The sequence below is a fragment of the Anopheles merus genome, chromosome X (genome assembly GCF_017562075.2).
Source record: "Anopheles merus strain MAF chromosome X, AmerM5.1, whole genome shotgun sequence".
Classification (NCBI taxonomy): Eukaryota; Metazoa; Arthropoda; class Insecta; order Diptera; family Culicidae; genus Anopheles; species Anopheles merus.
Genome location: NC_054081.1, coordinates 14,713,889 through 14,734,462, shown reverse-complemented (window position 1 = coordinate 14,734,462; position 20,574 = coordinate 14,713,889). Strand labels below are relative to the sequence as shown.

Here is a 20,574-nt window from a genome sequence, read left to right as displayed (position 1 = left end):
TTGTCAGACGTTTTAGCACTGATGTTTTCTATGTTCTACATTTAAGATTTCTTCTACTGGGATCTTTTACGTCGTGCATCATCTTCACTTCACATTTCTTTTGGATACTGTCCCATCCTAGTCATATCATGGAAACCCATTGCATCAAACAAGCAAAAATTTACAAAAACTGTGTCGTTCTGTAAAAATCTTGGAATCAATATTATTTATCTGGGATCCTGTTAACCGAAACTAACCTGTCTAGATTGGTTGTACCTGTGCTTCTATGATGAAGATAAATCCCCTATGCATACGTTACAAAAACGTACAAAGACAGAGATAACCAGACTTTGGGCTCAAACTGTATTTTACACGAAATTACATGTATTAAATTAATAAATTTATCCAACACTAACTATTTATCAACTATACAAGTCTGAGTAACGCGAATGTCTCCGGAACGCATTATTCGCGGTGAATGATGTTTAATTTGAAAAACAACTGCACACTTTACAGTTAGTTTTAACATCATGTACTATCTCGCCGATGAATTGTATGCATGCATTTACATGTGTTTCTAGTACGGACATGAGTACGCCCAGTGCAAGAGGTACACAATGTGAACATGAAGGCGGTGAAAATGTGCTCTTACGGTTCCGATTGATCAAAAGACAACCATAGGTAATAAAGAGGAAACTGAAGGTAATAAAAAGACCACAAGTGAAGGCGAGTACATCGAAATAGAACACGTGAAATAACATTACTAGAAGCGATGCGTTTTGAAATACTCAGCGTGGGCGTCAAAACACGGCACACACGGATAGTTGGATGGTTAGATAGTTATATTTGTAATGCTTTTTTATTATGCTAGAAATTGAAACCTACTAGCCTACTACTTTTTTCTAACATTCTTAGTATAAGCGTTTTACCGCTAAATGTTGCTTTCAGGGTAGCAATGTTGAACAGTAAGCGTAACTTTTTGTTTAATGCATATAATTTTGTGTGCAGGGTTAAGAATGTTTGTCACTACAATATATAAATATTTTAAATCTGCTGAAAATTTGAGCACATTTATGACATATTTTGTGTTATATTAGTATGTAAAAAATTCTATCAATCCTCTTAAAATACTCAAAAATCCTTGCAAAAAATTAAGTATTTTATGATTTTTTCTTAGTGAGATATCAGCCAAGTTAAAAACTTCACATTCACTCCGAATCAAGCACTAAATAGACCACCAAAGACAAGTATATAGGACCACAAGACAAACCTATGTGCATTTGTAGCGAAAATTAGAGCCTTACAAATTAGCGTCAATTGGTAACAAAATTGAACGATTACTACTGTACGTTTTGTTTATGCGTGTGAGTGTTTTTTTCTTGTACTTACTCTTGTATTCGGTCTCGTAGGCGGAGCTCGGCCTTTTGGACGCTGCAAAAAGAAAGTAAAAACAAACAAAAAAATCAGCAGCAGAGACAGACATCGATTACCTGCGGTGAAAAAAATAAAGCAGTATTTCACAAAACATAAAACATAGTGTGATGCATGTGAATGGGCAGGGAATGTAGTGTTGTATGCTACAATAAATATCGCGAGTCAGAAATAATCCTGTTGACGGATAATCTTTTTACGTTCTATACAGAAGAGAAAGCCTCTATTTAGAAATTCAAACTCATTAAAATAAATAAATGATTTTACTTTCCAAGATTGAATTATGCTTTAGTTACGAAATATACATGAGACTGTATGGATTAAACTTCCAATTACCTAGCACGAGCATTTGCTGGTAGGTTGCAATTTAGCAAAGCATATTTTGGAGAAACAGCATAATACTAGTCATAAAGTATAATACTAAGCCATCAACTTTAATTGGAACATTGTATAAAAAGATATTAGAACCGCATCACCAACGGAGTGCTGTGCAATAATTCCTTAAAATTTCATTGTTCAAACGAAAGTATGCTGAAGTATTTTTTCTCCCTTCTCTCTCCTCTCTCCTTCTGTCACGATCATCTTCTCTCATTCTTTCTTTCTCTCTCTCTCTCTCTCTCTTTTTCTCTCTCTCTCTCTTTCTCCCTCTCTATTTATCTATTCCTGTCTTTTTATCTCGCTGTTAGTATATATCCACCTGTGTGTCTCTTTTTATCTCTCTCTCTCTATCTATCTATCTTTCTCTCTCTCTCTCGCTCTCTTTCCATCTCTCTCTCACGCACACATTCCCTGTGACTGTGTGGTTGCTCCAGTATAAGTGCGTAAGGCTACGCTCATAACTAGAACGCTCAATTGCACGACCGAAGCGAAAACGCAAGAAAGCGCACACCCGTCATAAATGCGCAAGAGCTTAGACCGATAGGTGATTGTATAGGAGTGCAGTTTAAAGTTCCTCAGCGGTCCAGCTCCAGTGCTTTGTGGTTAGAAAATAGCTTTGTGTGGTGGAGGGTTTCAAAAAGCAACGTAACACAACGGGAGGGTTTTGAAGGTTTTTTTTTTGCATCAAGATCATGGAAAACCATCATCATTTATTCCCTCTTTTTTCCTGGACATTGTCACGTTCGTGGAAGGCATGGCCCGTCTGCATCCGGTTGTGAAAATGAATCGTGTGTACTGTGTTTTTGTGTGGGTGTGTGCGTGTGTTTTTACGTTGTGCAAAGAGGAGGAATCTTCTTCCACTGTCACACGTGCCATTCCGTTAACATGCGATTCTTACACAGTTAAGTCCCCATACACCCTATGGATGCACATCGTTTCCACGCCGCAACATCAAATATCAGGGCGAGCATTCATTAATTTTAATTAACTATACGCTGTTTTTCCTTATTCATCTAAATGTGCCATATACGACGATAATTGATACGATGTGTTATGAATTTTAGGATGTCTTCAGGAATAATCAAGTTGTATTGGCCCGGAATAATAGTACGAATAACCAAATCGTGTGCAGTAGTTTATCATTCGTTTGTATTATTAGTCATGTTGTCTAGTTGCGTTCGATTAGCGATGGAATTATAATTGATATAAGTTGGCTTGAGAAATGGCGCATTATTTTCACTTTGCCATTTTTTTAGGTGAACAAAGGTTAAATCAGTAAAGGTGTTAGGAGTCGACTTGTCATGGAGATTATTCGAGATCAAGATATCTAAAGTAGAAGACAGTCGTCTCGATTCGGAGGGATAGAACATCGGTGAATCAAGGTAATGCACGGAAATAATACATTTGTGTATGAGATCAAAAAGGATGTTTACTGAGGAGTTCGTTTTGTTGCAATTCCAAAATATATGATGGGCATTAAAATCTCCTTATGCATCTAAAATTGGTTCGATACCGAAATGGCAATGTCATTGCTGAGGTCTTTGTATTTTTTGTTTGAATCGTCATATCATCCATTAGTCCAGTGTCATTATCATCCTTAGTTTTGACTGTGATTTGCACTGCTTCAGTTGTGCTAAGAACTGGAGTGTTTACTCTATGATGAGAGATATATTTTCTTAATGAAATTGCAACTTCTTCCTCTGCGCAGGTATTTCTATCTGCTATATATTTAGTGTTATTTTGGATACTGAAATTAATATCTGAGTTTAGGAATGTGTCCGTAACAGCCATAATTTCAATGTGAATAAACTGAAAAAAATTGACATGCTCTGATTTTTTATCACGAATGATTTTTGCATTCCAGATAACAATTATATTCTCCTCATTTAAATCAGTCATCAAAATCACAAAATTTGCTGACTACTTCAAATATCGCTGCAATAAAGTCTTGCTTTGATTTGAATTTTTGTAAGCGATTGATCACATCTCCTACAATTGGAGCTATTTCGTTCGGTGCGAACAGGTCATTACTGTTTGATATGTTTTTATTGTATACATTAAGCTATTGAGTGTGACGGTTTGGTGCGGTCTTGATACCAACTATGTTATTGAATTGTGGAAAACCAGGAATAATTTCGAATGATTTTAGTTTTTCTCTTGGTACAGGTCGTTTGGAACAGCCGTTAAAACTAGCTCTGTGATTTCTATCACAATTGGCACAAATTTAATTTGTGCTTGGGAAATTTAGGAAATTCCGGGAAAGAGTAGAATAGCTTAACGTTTGATACATGAAATATAATACTTCAATGAAAAATGAATATATTTTAACTACTATGTGTTTACATTTTTTTAACACTAATGCAGATAACACTTATGAAGCTACTGTACTTATGAAGCGGAAGTGTCGTTCCGTCGCAGCGCCCAACGCTGCTTTACACTGTGCCGGGTGTATTTTTTCCTCGTCGACCGGCGAGTGACTACGACTATAAAGAACGAGCGATTCTGTAGTCTGTGATTGAATGCGCTCAATTTATGTAGGTTACTGGTTGGTACAACTTTCTGCAATGTAATTTTTTTTTATTTTATTTTGTCACATGTTTTTCACTAATATAGCTTAATTTATAATATAAATTTTACTATATAGCAAAACCTGAAAGGGTCGGGTAGTTATTGAAATTCTAATCTCTTGCAAATAAGTAAACAATGCGGGAAAGGATGTATATTATGTAATTTACCATTTATTTAGCACAGCCTATGTAGGATCAGTGGCGGATTAATCGAGTTGAGCCCCTCAGTGCTTAATCCGTCCCTGTGTTGCGTAAAAAAATACGTAAAAAATGGATGAAGCCTTGCCTTTATGCACTCCGCAAAAGCCAACTCAGAACACCAGCGCTCATTGTGTAAATTCGCTCAGTCAGCACAGCTGTGGCGACATCTACTATAATTTGCAGTCTGCGTGAAAGGCTATAAACAATATCTGTTTTTCTTTTCTATATGCCTACTTCACGGAAACGTGCTGTCAAATGGCGGTGCTAGCATTCCCCAAATGGCACAATACGTGCGATAATGATCGTTTATATTACACGCACGCACTCTTACGAAGTATTGAGCGTCCCCATGTGATGGATAGGGAATAACAATCGTGAGGTTTTCTAATCCGTCCAATCCGTTTGGATGTTATGGAACAAACTAAAACTTTTATGTATAATAAGTAAACTCACTTTCATTAATAACTTATTTTATTCAAAGTTATATTTGTTAGGATATGAATAAAACGAATATTTACATAGATGCAACAACAGGTCATTACCTGAAAAAAAAATTATGACAATAAAAATCATGACGATGGTAATTAAAATTGAAATATTCATGACAATCATAATTATCATAAAGTATACAAGTATCAACCATCGTATTCATTTACGAACTACATTTGTGGACAGTTTTAGCCTTTCATGAATCTGATTCTGATGTTTATAGACAACTTACCTAAAACTCATTAAACGTATTCAAACACAGAAAATATCCAGAACAACGGAACCTTGGGCACGTCATGGATCAGGCATGGAATGATATGCAACCATCATCGAGTAACACTATCTTCACAGAACACTCGTACAGCAAACGTCCGGAACAACAGCCCGATGACAACACCAGGAATCAAGCATGGAATGGTATACAACCATCATCAGGTAACACTGTCTTCACAAAACACTCGTACAGCAAAAATCCCGCACAACAGCCTGATGATAACTGCGGGAATCAAGCATGCAATTATATGCAACCATCATCGAGTAACTCTGTCTGCACAGAATACTCTTTCATCAAAAATCCCGAAAAACAGCCCGATGACAACTCCGGGAATCAAGCATGGAATGGTGTACAACCATCATCGGGCACCACTATCTTCACAGAACACTCGTACAGCAAACGTCCGGAACAACAGCCCCATGACAACACCAGGAATCAAGCATGGAATGGTATACAACCATCATCAGGTAGCACTGTCTTCACAGAACACTCGTACAGCAAACGTCCGGAACAACAGCCCGAAGACAAAACCAGGAATCAAGCATGGAATGGTATACAACCATCATCAGGAAACACTGTCTTCACAAAACACTCGTACAGCAAAAATCCCGCACAACAGCCTGATGATAACTCCGGGAATCAAGCATGCAATTATATGCAACCATCATCGAGTAACTCTGTCTGCACAGAATACTCTTTCATCAAAAATCCCGAAAAACAGCCCGATGACAACTCCGGGAATCAAGCATGGAATGGTGTACAACCATCATCGGGCACCACTATCTTCACAGAACACTCGTACAGCAAACGTCCGGAACAACAGCCCCATGACAACACCAGGAATCAAGCATGGAATGGTGTACAACCATCATCAGGTAGCACTGTCTTCACAGAACACTCGTACAGCAAAAACCCCGCACAACAACCTGATGATAACTCCGGGAATCAAGCATGCAATTATATGCAACCATCATCGAGTAACACTGTCTGCACAGAATACTCTTTCACCAAAAATCCCGAACAACAGCCCGATGACAACTCCGGGAATCAAGCATGGAATTCTATGCAACCATCAACGGGCAACACTGTCTTCACAGAATACTGGTACAGCAAACTTCTGGAACAACAGCCCGATAACAGCACCTTGGAAGCATGGAATGATATACAATCATTTACGTGTGACGCTGCCTTCACAGAACACTCGTATAGCAAACATTCGGAACAACGAAACACCGACAACAACATGGATCAAGCATGGAATGGTGTGCAGTCGTCATCATATTTCGGTGTCATGCATCAGAACGAGTTTTACGGAGAAGCTGAATTAAACAATGCTGCATCGAATGACATCCTGGGGACGTTGTTACGAGCTATTAACGATTGGGCTGATCCCACTGATACGAACTAAGATGAAATCGATAACATGATTCAAGTAGGCCCGGAAACTTTGCTAGATTGACTTACTGCTTCAGGATCTATTCAACAAGGTGCTTGCATTGGGCCCATGATCCATCAAACACTACTCGCGTGAATGCGTGTGAAGAAACATGAATGATATAAAAGCTTCTACTGCTGTGCTGAAGAGTTCATTGAATAAAAAAGAATGAGTTTACTTCGATTCCCAATTTTGGTTTATTCGTTTGGAGATTAAAATGAGGACATAACAAAAATTGACAAACAACATCAAAGTCAAAATTAGAATCAGTTTATTTTGAAACTAACATCTTTCAATTTAACAACTTCAATATACGATGTACACCTTTAATATCGTAAGAATGATGTTTCGTTTTGCTTTGAATTACGGACGCTTAAGCCATTATTGGCATGTAATATTTTCTTACTGATTCAAAAATCCTCGGTCATATCTCTGTTCAGCTCACTATACTGAAGCCAACCATCTCAAATTGAAATAAAAAATAAAAATAAAATAAATAAATATGTTCAAATATTGTTGTTTTATTTTTATCGCTGAATGTTTGTTCTTGTTATTATTACTGTCTAAAACATATGTTTATGCAATTAATCGCAATGCACTTTGGCTGCCCCAAAAACCAGATACAAAATTTTGCCTCGAATTCCATATTTCGTTAAATATGTGTTTTTAACGAATTCCTAGAGCAGTATGTTAAAACATTGTTGTTATCACAGTGATAACTACCTCTTCAATGGACTTCGACGTACTTCAATGCATCGGAGCCAGATTTATAGGAATTATAAAAGTTTCTAAGTTACACTAGACTTCGATTTTTAACAAAACTGCTAAGAATGCCGCCGTCTGTGTACTGACCGACCGAATATATTTATTAGCCGTGGCATCAGGGCCTACCGGGGGTGGCATCAGGACCTACAGTAAATTTAGAAATCGATAAAGCTAGGAACTGGATATGAAGTAACTCAATAAATAAATGATAAGTGTCCGGAGTTTGAAGTTGTCCGTAATTTGAAGTCATATAATGGTTGTTTTATATTTTAAAAGATCTTTAACATACAAGATACATATTCAATGAGCATAATGTATACAATGTGTTGAAATCACTTTACTTACATTAAACAACAACAGTCCAAACGTGCTAGTTACAATAATAAATAAAAGAAAGAAGAATTAAAAGAGTTCGGATATAATTTCCACAATAAAAAAATTGAAATGTTGAGGACTGTGTGCCATTTTAGAGAGATATATTCACCGATTCCGAAATACCGGGACCGAAAGGCGGTCCCGTGGTACAGTCGTCAACTCAAACGACTCAATAACATGCCCGTCATGGGTTCAAACTTAGAATGGACCGTCTTCCCGTGGCAAGTATTGGCTATTTGGCTGTGTTGTATTGAATTAAGCCTGTATATGCCGGCATGTCCGCGTAAGACGTTACGCCAAATAGAAGAAGATTCACCGATTCAAATATTCTGACCAGGCATATGGAAAGCATGAATGTTATTTAATTATTTACAGGCTACAAAAAGGGCGAATGGCTGAAATGCTCGAACTTTCGACCCTTCACAGTCCTCAATGCCGCCTACAAGATCCTGTCCCAGATCCTGTTCCGCAAACTTGCGCTCCTTGCTATAAATTGTGTCGGCATCAACCAAGCTGGGTTTGTTGGAGGCAAATCCACCACAAACCAAATTTTCACTCTACGGCAGATCCTCCAGAAGTGCAGAGAGCGCCAGCTACCTACGCACCACCTGTTCATCGACTTCAAGGTGGTCTATGACACCTTATTAGGAGACACTAAAAAATCCGTCACTTGTCTCGGGCTAAGGCGAAAGATAGAGCTACATGGTGATTATCACGAGATTCTCATGACATTTTGCGGCACTAATTGTTTCTTTAGGAGAGAGACGGCTCAGTCTTGCTTCACAGCTGGTGTGATCCTAAGCACTATCAATATTCCTGGCTTTCTCATTACCATTCATGTATATGTTCCTTCCAGATCCCTTTATTCTTGTCATCTATTTTCCATCCCCACTCGACTAAGCTTATACTTTCATAATAATCCCTTAATTAACTGCCTCAGACAATCTAATAAAAACCAACCATTTCGATTTTACATGTTATTTGCCTTCCTTCCTTCCGTTCCCACCTCCAAGCCTCTTGTTCGCGGTGGTCAAATCAATTATAATAATAAAATAAATTAATAATTAACTAAGTTAATCTAGTGTATTCGTATTCGCAAAGATAATTCTCGAAAAAGCAAGAAGAGTTGCCTAAGAATTGTAGAATCAAAAGAAAGAAGTATGGAAACTGAGCAAACTATTAATCTCATTGCTTCTTGAAATTGATGATACAAATTCATAAGCCTTAAGCATGAAAAACTAAAAACTAATCTTGATACAGACTAACCTCGGAAGCCCGCTTCGAAAAGGCCCATTGAATTTAATAATTAAATGTCAAATACCAAAATAATACGAAGGTAATCTGATGGCCCTCCATTAACACTAGAAGTACTAGAAACGTGAAACGATAAACAAATTTGATCCGAATCAAACTGGTAATACTGGCAAAAATGTTTTTGAATTTTATAAAATTAATTGTAGCAAAAATACTATTTTTTTTTTTCAAAAATAATAAATAGTTCAGGAGGTCGATAAACAAGCTACAATTTGGTAGGCTGTTCTCAAATAATAAAAAAAAAAACATACAAAACGTGTTTGTTCACCTTGACAAAAACACTTGCTGACATTTAACCTTTCTTTCAAAGATATTTCAAACATATTCTAGAATTTGAATGATCAACCGTAACCTTCATCGCGCGTAGTCAAATATGTTCCACTAACATGAATATTCGCTAAACCAGCATAAAGTTCGACGGAGTATCGTCAACCATTTTCTGTCATTTTCGATCTCTAAAACATGGCATGTGTGTGTTGTTTATTCACATTTCCATCTTTTTAATTCCAATCTTCCGCTAGCTAGGGAATACCAGCTGCAATTCAAATTTATTTATACCCACACACTGCCCGGTAATATCAAGTACCGTGCTCATGTACACATTACGGAAATCATCGACTGGTACCGATATTGGACTGTGTTAAATTATAAAATAGAAAATTTACGATCGCGTTGGAATTGTGAGTCAAATTATACATTTCGCGCAGACGATGCGAAACGATTTACGTACAATTGTCAACCTCGGTGGTAAAAAAAACCTGCATTGCTAATAGTCATTGCAAATAGCGCTAGCGATTCTTGTAAATATTACTATTATTTTCATAATTCCCACAATTGTTCAAACATTCCATAATTTCCGACATGCTCATATGACAACAATTTTACCGACAAAATGTTGTCACTTTTATATAAGTGTAAAATGACGAAAAAGAAGGGTTTTATGTTTAGTTTATTATTCTGTCGTATTGTCGGGGTTTTTTTCCAACGAGTGTACAATTTGTTCAAACAAATTATATTTCCTCCCTTTCCTTATTGCGGAAATACTCGGTTTTGTGAGATTCAATCCAATATGATCGGACTAAATTACTTTTTTTGTTGGCTGGTGTTATTCCTTATTATCCTCTACGGGGATCCATTTGCATCTTGTCCTGGCTTCTTGTTGGGTAGTGTTATTCCAGTGCCTTCAAGTAATCTTAGTTTCTTTCCTCATTAGGGTATTTTATTCGAGCTCGTCGATGCTCTATCCTGGATAATTTCTTATATTTCCTCTATCAGAAAAAAGAGTCATCTATAGCAAAGGTCTTTTTGCTGATTTGCTTCAATATTCCGTTGTTGACCCCATGCTACATGAAACATGCCCTTGGAACCACAGTTACTATACGTGCACAAAAGAACATCAAGACGTTGATACTACTGCAATATTCAAATATTTAAATCATTAGTCTCTGGTCAAAATCTGGCCAAAAAGTGTATGATTATCAGACAGTATCTATATATATCTATATCTATATATCTACATATATCTTTAACTGCTATAATGCCTCTTATAAGAACTCCTATCACTGATAAATGTGATGCTGTTGAATCATTGAACTGTTCACACGACCACAAAAAGTAGGTGTGCGTTCAAAGCGTAATGATTAGCCATGAGTCTTAATATAATTTTAATGATGCCCCGCTCCAGTATTAGCACAGCAAACTAGAGTCTTAAAGATACTTGTACAGATATCAAATAAAAGTGCCTCCCAAGTTCGTCTGAATCCCACAAGCTCTGACGAGCTAAGCGAAATTATTGAGGAAGCCTGACGAACTCGTGAATAAGGCCCCCACCGAAGCGCCTTTGTTTGCTAGCTTATTTGTCTTTTCATTGTAAGTGATCTCAACGTGTGGCGGGATCCATGTCAGTATAATATGAAATGCAATATTAAAAATTGAACTTAGCACTTCAAATATATTTTTTAAACACGTAATTTGTTTTTGTTGGATTAAAAACTAAACTAATTTTTTATTCAGTTGTAAATTATAGCGCTTAAACCCCCATCAAATTCAGTATATTTGCTAATTAAGAATATTTGTTTCGAATAAATAAAATCTTCATCTCTTAATCTCTTAATTAAATAAAATCTTCATCTCAAATCTTAGTAACTAGTTCTATTGTTGGTAAATACATAATATTCCATATAATCTTAAATAAACCCTATACGTATAGTAAACGAAAGCAACCCTTTACGTTCAAAACCCTAATTCACCGTTCAAAAGATAGGTGAAAGAAAAGCAACTTCTCATTCCAGATGAAACAACTTATTCATCTAACAAATTTTAATTAACTTAAAGCCAGAAATTTAATTGATGCCCCACCTTCCTTCCTGAATCTTCGTGACTGATGCTGTTTGCAGATAAGATAAGACTATGCTTTTTCTAACTCAGCAATGTAGATAGAACATGGTTGTTTGAGTTTATGGTAGATTTGTGTTGTGATGTTGCACATGCAAAATTCCATTGTACGCTAAATTAAAGTCCGCCTTTGAACGACGTTTTCTGCGCATGCACCCAAACAGACAGGGTAAGGTTGGTGCAATTTCCAAAATCACTATCCTTCGCATTGCACAAGCGCATTCATTTGTATTGTTGAATCAAACAAAACAACAAAAATGATTTCTATACCAACTTTTAAGACCAGCAATCGGCCTGCAGAGTAAATGCGGCTTGCCGCAACATTCAATCTAGCCCGCAAAAATATTTGCCAGATAAAATATTAAAACACGAATTAATAAATTCTCGACACGAATTAGTGTTGCAAACTCGTTAACATACCTAGTATATATTTCTACTATACTATACTATAAGTATACTATAGTATATACTATACTATCTACTCGTAAATATATCAATAAAAATATAAATACTTATAAAATATACTGATATGCTATAATGTTAATACAAAATATGTTTCAGGTTACGAAAGGCTTAAACTCCCTCTCCATGACATCATCCAGGGCATTGAGTTACCTTTTTGCTTTGTGTTTGAATGTCGTAAACGTGATCTTTGCGCTTGGAACTCGTCCCTATCTCCCTAGCTAAAAATGTGCTCAAAACCTTTAGTTTCAGCAAATATCTTCATTATCTTCTGAATTCTTCTCGAAAAATCATCCGATTGGGAGTGGAGCTCATCCAAAACGTTCTCTTAGTTCATGTTCGCTCACCATATTTATGAGGTTTCAGTTAATGATACTTGTCTAGCTGGTGGCTGTTGAACGGGAGGCAAAGAGAGCCGTATGTGGACATCATTAGTCGAGCGATGTCAAACTCGTTTTCATGCAAATATTTTTAATTTATGAAACGTATTTGTACAGGATATTTGTACTAGAATATTTTTAATCGTCCAGAGACCTCTGATTTTTTGGAATTTTAAAACGCATTTCAAAATTTCCTGTCCTTAAAAAGCTTTACTCCCTTCCTGCCGTTCTGTATAGAAATTCACATTCCTTATGGCTATCAAAATCAGAGCCATAAGCCTACCTGTAGTCTATCTAATCATGTTGATGCTGAGTCCGATTTGTTACTTTCCCAAAACAATATGCCAATATATATAGGAGCTTGCGTTTTGGATTTCAGCTGGTAGAACGATTTTGTTAGTGTTTCTAAATCTGTTCTCTTAGAATTTGCTCTTTTGGCTACCGATTTTTCTGATTGATTGCTTACATATTTCAAAAATAAATAATAAATAGTAATGTAACTTTTGATGATGAGTTTGAAGCAAACACATCGGTTGTTTCATTAAAAAGTTTAATAAACATTTTTCCCTACCAATTTAGAAAAGAGTTTATATTGAGTTCAATATAATTTAAAAAATTTTGTAGTCGCTTTTCTAAACGTTTACACAATTTTCGCAATGAAAGGCCCGTTTTCAAAAAACTACAGAACTGTAGAGGCCGAAATGTAAAATAAATCATGACTAAAGCGGTCGTAGGTCTCACCGAAAGACCTCGCGGGCCGCCAGTTTGACATCTCTGCATTAGTCTGACTGAGCATACCACTGGACTGAGAGTGACTAACTATCTCTCCCAGCAGCTCAACGAGAAGAAATTTGAGCATAGCATCGCACACATACTCGTTTATCAATTGTGTGATGGTAGTTGATGGATTTATTTAACAACTCAAGAGTACCGCTCGTCAGTCTCTATCGTGTATCCGAGGGCGCAACTGTGTGAATTCTTCGTGTGCAGAGCTAGTCGGACACATTGTGTGAAATCGTTTATTTTACCATCATAGTTTTCAAACCTAAGATATGATATGTGTGCATGTGATTTCCACTGGATAATTGAAATTTAAAAAAAAAACTAGACGGCGAAAAGTAAAGTGTTTACAAATGGATGGTAAGAAGCACGACCATTTTGACTTAGTTCAATGGGTATTATTTTCTGCAAAATTCGATATCATTGTAATTGATTTTGGGGCGGTCCCGTGTTACAGTCGTCAACTCGAACGACTCAATAACATGACCGTCATGGGTTCTGGCCTAGAATGGACCGTCCCTCCGTAGCAAGGATTGACTATCCGGCTGCGTGGTAATGAATTAAGTCTCGAAAGCCTGAATAGGCCGGCATGTCCGCGTAGGATGTTGCGTCAAATAGAAGAAGTAATAGATTTCATCTATACTTAAGCCTATATTGATACTTCATCACACATTGGTGGTTTCTAAGTGCAAAATAACGATCACACACGATACACAAACGTTCATAATGAAAGGCTGATTGTCGCTACAGAACACTAGTTTGGCGATGACGTGGCTGTTGTGCAATCGACGATTTACGATGGATATCAGGTATATTCATCATTATTATTGAGTACTGATTCGATATGTTCATCGTTGTGCTCATCATGCTGCATGTGCATTCGAGCGCAACAGGGCAATACTATGTTTTAGTGGGTGGCACCTGTCATTGAAATCGGCTGTGATAGCGTGTCGTTTTATTGGCAATCATCGCCATTTCTAATGATGTACGTCACTTCCATTGCATCGCCTGTGTTACCTGTTGTGCTTATAGACGTCGCTTTCTTTTGGTTTTATGTTTAAGTATTGAAAATAATTTATACCGACTTATCTGATCGTTTCAGTTCATCATTTCTTCAATATCAGCTGCAATCAATCAATTCAATCAAAATTGTAGCTAATCTGAGTGATAATTTAATATATTCGCAACATGCACCTAGTGTTCACGTATATTTAAAGTTAATGTGTTTGAGTGAAATGTGTCTTTCTTTGGCTGCCATAGCATGTCATAATAATTGCAATAGTGACTCTTTTCAATGAAATATGCGTCACTTCCATTGCGTCGCCTGTGTAACCTGTAGCGCTTTTAGACGTCGTATTTTTTGGTGTTTTGTTTAAATATTGGTAATAAATTGTACAGACTTTTATATTTCTTACAATGCATTAATTTGCGATTTAACCTTCAATCAATATATTCAATGAAATCTGTGGCTAAACTGAGTGACAGTAAATATAATCGCAATATTCGTCTAGTGTTCACCAATAGTCTAATTAAATATGCCTGAATGGAATGCGGTTTTCATTGAAAGAGGTTACTGAAGCATGTCGTAAAATTTGCCAAAGTAGCCCTTTTCAATGAAAAAAGCTTAACTTCCACTGCGTCGTCTGTGTTACCAGTTGTGATTTTTTTACTTTTGAAAGTGTTGATAATAATTTCGAAAGACCGTTAGTTATAGTTCAAGTGCATCAATTTTTGAATATATGCTTCGTTTAATCGATTCAGTGAAATATATAGCTTATCTGAGTAAATACAGTAGTAGTAGTAGTAGTAGTAGTAGTAGTTTATTTGCATTCATAGCAGTAAATGTTATTATGGTTTTTACAATTTTTCCTTGTGATAATGGGTTCGAATTCGTAATTAAAGTTTTCGGTGTAGCAATTGTTGGATGTTTCGATTTTAATATTATGTTGAGTAGTAGTGCGGGAAAAATTCACAAAAAAACCCACAAAATTTTGTTTTAGAATCTAGCTTACATAACTATGCTAAGTAAACCAACTAACCTAGCTATGCAAAATAAACTAACTAACTTTACATTAAATATTTAAAACAAGACCATAACCTATTACTAAGCCTAAAATTATGCTAAATTATATGCTTAGCTACTAATTGGTTTAATAGGGGAAGTCCACTCGATTTACAACAATCGTGATATTTTCTATAGATTCTTTCAATGAATTCTTAAATTGTAGCCATATTTGTAATCCTATGAAGCTCTCTTGTATTAAAAAATGGATGGGCATTATTTATCATTTTAAGGATTTTGTTTTGCTTAATTTGTTAATTTTTATGCTGAGACAGAGCGATTTCTTTCCAGGCTGATGCAGCATATGTTACTGGATTACTGGTTCAAAAAATGCCTTATAAATAAATTAAAAAAATCGATTTCGATTTAAGAATGGATATATAGTTTTAACCATGTTGTCTCAGCGTGTGTTTTGAATGTAACACGGTGTTCAAAGTGCATACCAATTTATTTAATACTCCTTTTTCATGGTATGTTTTCTTGCCTAATCACTAGATCTCTTTGGGGAAGTCTTCTCATACACGTATTCCTTGTGAAAAAGATTGTTTCTGACTTGGTACTATTAGTTTTAAGCTTTCAGTGTATACAATATTTTGCATACGCTACTAATGCTGAGTCCCTACAAATATATTCGCAACGTTCGTTTACAAAGTGTTTGGGTGGAATGTGTCTTTCATTGAAATGGACCACGATAGCGTTTCATAATACATGCAATATTGTCCCTTTTAATGAATTATGCATCATTTCGATTGCATCGTCTGTGTTACCTGATGCACATTTAAATGTTGCTTTCGTGCTTAACAGATAATAGTTCTTGTAAGCATTTTTAAGTTTTTTGTTCATAAATCTTAGTTAATTAATAAGAACCTTTTTGTTAGCTTAGAGCTTATGATTGATGCAACATGAACCATTGACATTAATTAAGAATGTTATTTTGAAACGAATCCTAGCAATCTAGCCGATCAAGCCATCCCTTCAGACTTTAAATTTAATACAATTTATTGATCAGATTTTAATGATTAGCTTAACATTAACATCGTTTGGTTTTGTAAATCTCTAATCTATTTTAAATTATCGTCATGTGGTTCTGTCAGTGTTTTAAACAAACATATATTAAACGGCATATCTTTCTGTCAAAAAAGTGTCACTCGACACAATCATCCGGGCTAATTTTCTTGATGAATGGAAATCAATTACATACATACAGTTCAGTCACATTTTTTGTAATTAGCAATTCTGACTGTTTCCCCTGGTTCTAAGGTGAAAGCTTAAAACCAACGGCATCCGAGATGCTTTCCTCTCAGAACTACAACCGATAACCAACAGATCTACCAACTTGAGTAATAAACGGCCTTCTGACAGCTCGACTGTTTCATCCGCTGCTTCAAAAAAGCTCAGAGTCTGCTGCAAAACCGCCAAGAGGAACATAATGAAAGCTGAAAGCTACTATAGAACAGTATAATTGTATCTTAGCTTACCAGTAAAGTGGAGTGATCTCAACAACAATAAAAATAGATCGACAAGATCAATGACTCTGAGCTTGAAAACTCAAATACGTTAATCTCTGGTTTTGAAGCAAGGGATGTCATTTCGTTTTCATCAACAATCATTTCAAAATCGATCAAATACGCCAAAGCAGAGTCAAATACAGATTTACTGCATTTATCTTCTTCTTCTTTGGCACAACAACCGCTGTCGGTCAAGGCCTGCCTGTACCCACTAGTGAAGTGAGCTTGGCTTTCAGTGACTTATTGTTACCATAGCAGGATAGTCAGTCCTACGTATGGGGGCCCGGTCTATTCGAGACTTGAACGCATGACGGGCATGTTGTTAAGTCGTACAAGTTGACGACTGTACCACCAGACCGGCCCACTGCATTTATATATTGTATTAATTGATGACGGAATAATTGTTCATTGCTAGGTAGCAAACAAAAACTTAATAAAAGTTGCAACATCGAACATATTGTTTGCCAACTCTTTCACTCAAGGATTATTTTTTATTCTATGTACATCAACTAATCATATACCAACTATTCAAGTACTTGTTATAGTTTATGATATTTGCTTTTTCTTCACACGTCGTCTAGTTAAGTAATTGTTATAAAATGTTTGTCCATAGCTTTCTTAAGTGATGTGTTCACAAAATATTGTGATCAGCTAAGAAAGACAATAACGCTTAATTTGGTATGTGCTGCCTTTTATTTTGACTGATGTTTGTGACATATCACCAACAATATTTATCAGTATCCTGTAGGTGTATACAATGATAATAAATACATAACATCAATAAGAAATAAACCAGTAATATAAGTAAAACAGGAAAATTGGCTGCAATGTTATTGAATCAGCATTCAGCAGTTTTACTGTGAAGGATGCTAATGTAATGATTGGTACAGTTCCTATCTACTTCCACTAATTCGAAAAACTTGTGCTGATCTGAATGATCTTATTTGCATCATAGCTTTTTGGGTGTTCTAGAAAAGAAGCCGACATAATCCCTTTCCGGAATGATTCATCTCTGCTTCCCACTCAGGAGGGGCCATAGAATGGTGCCGACTACCGCAACGATGCGCTGGAGAACGAACGAACCAAGCTTAATGCAGCATCAGACAGTAGGTACCATAAATGTTAAGATCAGGGGTATTTGGAGTATGGGGAACAAATGCTTGCTTATCGCCGTCACGAAATGTTCCCCGACCAAGGCTGATGCGAGCTTGTCCATTCCCATGATGCCGTGTTGAGAGATGCCTTAAACCTCACTGATCAGATCAGTTTTAACATGCGCAAGCAATTAAGCAATAAAAATAATCTCACCTCGTGTGAAGCTGCAACGGACGAGACATGCTTTGAGTTTGAGTTGATTGTTTTGCTTTTGCGAGTCCTTTGGTGTATTCCTCATAAAGCTACAAACCATTCGCCCTCCCCACCCCCACCCACCCTGCTCTCCTACTTCCTCCCAGACCTTTTGCAAATATTGTTCTACACAGTTTGCATACACTAATGTAGAACACAAATACACAACAGATCATTCTAACGTCGTAGATCTCGAGTTCTAAGCCTTTTGCTATTTTTTATTTATTTCATTTGAGGCAGTCTAAATTATTAAGAAAAGCCTGAAAAGCTACCAACATGAGTCAAACATATGAATTTAATCTCTATAGCTAACAGATAAATTGTTAACTTATAGTTTCTACGAATGCAGCTTCCAGCACATCCACAAAGCCAAGCAAAGCTGGCAAGGTATTGAAATAAGGTCAGCGAAGAGTGTGAAAAAATGCGCTGCAGGTCGTAAAATGCATAACAACGCAACGTTATTAGTGTTTCGGGACGAGGCCGAGCAACCGTAAAATCTGCTTTCTCTCTCTTTCTCTCTCTCTCTCTTTCTCTCTCTCTCTCTCTCTCTCTCTCTCATTCAACTCCTTTTTATTGTTTCCTGAACCGTATACCCAAAGAAAGGGCCCCATAGCACGACGAGCATCATTTTTTTAAATGGTGTCTGTCAAGAGCTGTGAAATGGTTCCAGTGTTCAAGCTTACGGACCAGACTTCAAGCTCATTTTGGGTCAAAGACCGGTTTACAGTCAGAAATAATCCCGCGTGCCGCAGTTGAGTTTCCGTTGGACGGGTACTGATTTGTTATTTAATTTTTTTCAAACAAAAGAAAGAACGAAATTTTTTCGAGCAAACGAGGAAGCACGGATGTCGAAGGGTCGTTATCACAGAAATGCTGATTTAACAAAAAAAAAACATTAATGCTATTTTGTAAGATAAATAATGCTGTTAATATTGTGATTTCGAACCAATTAATATTTCGTTTGAATTTTTTATTGTTTCACAGTAAGCCTAGTCTTTCAAGCCCCCAGTTTCAAAGCAGTGCATTATTTAAGTGGATGTGCATAAGACCCTCCGAGAGGAGGATGCAAAGACTCTAGCGCAGCAGTCGGCAAAGTCCGGCCTGTCGCAACATTCATTCCGGCCCGCGAAAACATTCAAGATTTTGAAAGATGGGAAGAACCTATTCGTAAACAGATTACTGTACATCTTTTAGTAAAAGAAAGATTTGATACCATTCACCTCTTCAAACTTTGATTATCGAAACATGGGTTGACGAACTAATCAATATGGTCAAACTTGAGGTTAATTTCCCGTCTGTAACTCTTATATTGCTTCTACATGACAATGAGATGAGCATTTGAAAACAGACACGAATAGTATATTTAAAACCCTGCTAAAAATAGCTTTTTACATGTAATAAGACGGTCACAGTTCTTTTCCATAAGGAATCAGTTATCAATTTGTTTGGCATGGTATTATTTGTTCAAATAGCATGTTAATAACTACTTAATATACGTTTCTTTCGATTATTTTTCAGTCGTTAAGGCTTTTATACAGTTCGTAGAATATCTGTAAGAATTTTTGCGGTATGGGAGGAGGGGTTCGTCAATAAGTGTTCCCCGGTGCTTTTTATTTGTTGTTTTGACTGATCACAATTTCGTGCACTCTGTCTTCGATCCTTAATTAATCTTTACAGAAACTTGTCATACGTTCTATTACCAATTTTGAACCTAGCATGGATTATATAATTACAGACAAATGAAAATATCGCCAATCATATTGCTTGGTATTATAAACCAATAACAGAGGGACGCCATTTATCCGGATAGCTTTCCTCCGGTTTTCCATTTATCCGTATTGTTATACAATTACTTTTAGTCTTAGCTTCAGTTTATTAAGAAGAATAAAACAAAAAAACATATATTATTTTTCTAGAACTATAAAGCCATAACTAGAATCATCTAAAATATCGTTATTGATATGAAGTACAGAAATTAAAGTGTAATTTTTTTCTCAATACAGGTAGGAGACACGAAATTGTCAAAACCAATTGAACGCTCCTTATACAAGTCATCAAGTCTAGACGATTTGGATGGTTTTTACAGACTTCATTTATTTTTGAAATTACTGTCGCTCATGCTTTTCAGGCGAAAAGCGAGCGATCACGTTGTGTGTGTGATGGTGGTGGTAGCTCAAATGATAGGTGACAACAGATAAGTAGATTGGTGAATGTTAGCGCGAAAAAGAGTAAAGCATCCTGTACGACTTTAATCGCTTAGTATCTAAGCGTACTAGTGCATGCGGCAGGCATGCGGTACACAAATGTAAAGGATCGTGTTTGAATCTAAATGGAATATTTTTCCCTTCGCCCTCGTCAGGACATTTTTACATTAAATCGGATCGGATCGTGCATGACTTTACTATTTTTCATCTCGCTCTATTAATAATATTT

The 20,574-nt window shown here is 36.4% G+C and overlaps 1 protein-coding gene and 1 long non-coding RNA gene across 7 annotated transcripts in view; both read left to right on the top strand.

Annotated features, from left to right (window-relative positions):
* Window positions 1–2,303: 2,303 nt before the first annotated feature.
* LOC121598648 lies at window positions 2,304–7,712 on the top strand. Of its 5 annotated transcripts, none has more exons than XM_041925792.1 (3): window positions 2,313–2,689; window positions 4,153–4,333; window positions 5,308–7,712. In XM_041925792.1, the coding sequence occupies exon 3, from the start codon at window positions 5,342–5,344 to the stop codon at window positions 6,725–6,727; it is 1,386 nt and encodes a 461-aa protein (XP_041781726.1). In that variant the 5' UTR covers window positions 2,313–2,689; window positions 4,153–4,333; window positions 5,308–5,341; the 3' UTR covers window positions 6,728–7,712. The 5 variants fall into 5 exon arrangements, with proteins under 5 accessions (XP_041781718.1, XP_041781726.1, XP_041781747.1 ...); XM_041925822.1 differs by lacking the exon at window positions 4,153–4,333 and having other exon boundaries at window positions 2,322–2,390; window positions 2,541–2,689; XM_041925803.1 differs by lacking the exon at window positions 4,153–4,333 and adding an exon at window positions 3,045–3,170 and having other exon boundaries at window positions 2,336–2,390.
* Window positions 7,713–13,405: 5,693 nt separating this feature from the next.
* Window positions 13,406–20,574, top strand: part of LOC121598667 — a 30,188-nt gene continuing 23,019 nt past the window's right edge. The window contains exon 1 of one of the 2 annotated variants that reach the window (XR_006005604.1): window positions 13,406–13,584. This is a non-coding gene — a long non-coding RNA (uncharacterized LOC121598667). Of the gene's footprint in view, window positions 13,585–17,799; window positions 17,901–20,574 lie in introns of those variants that run through there. The other variant, XR_006005605.1, reaches the window with a different exon arrangement.

Excerpts from the sequence above, each read along its gene's own strand:
- LOC121598648 (XM_041925784.1), top strand. The coding sequence starts at position 5,342 with ATGGATCAGGCATGGAATGATATGCAACCATCATCGAGTAACACTATC.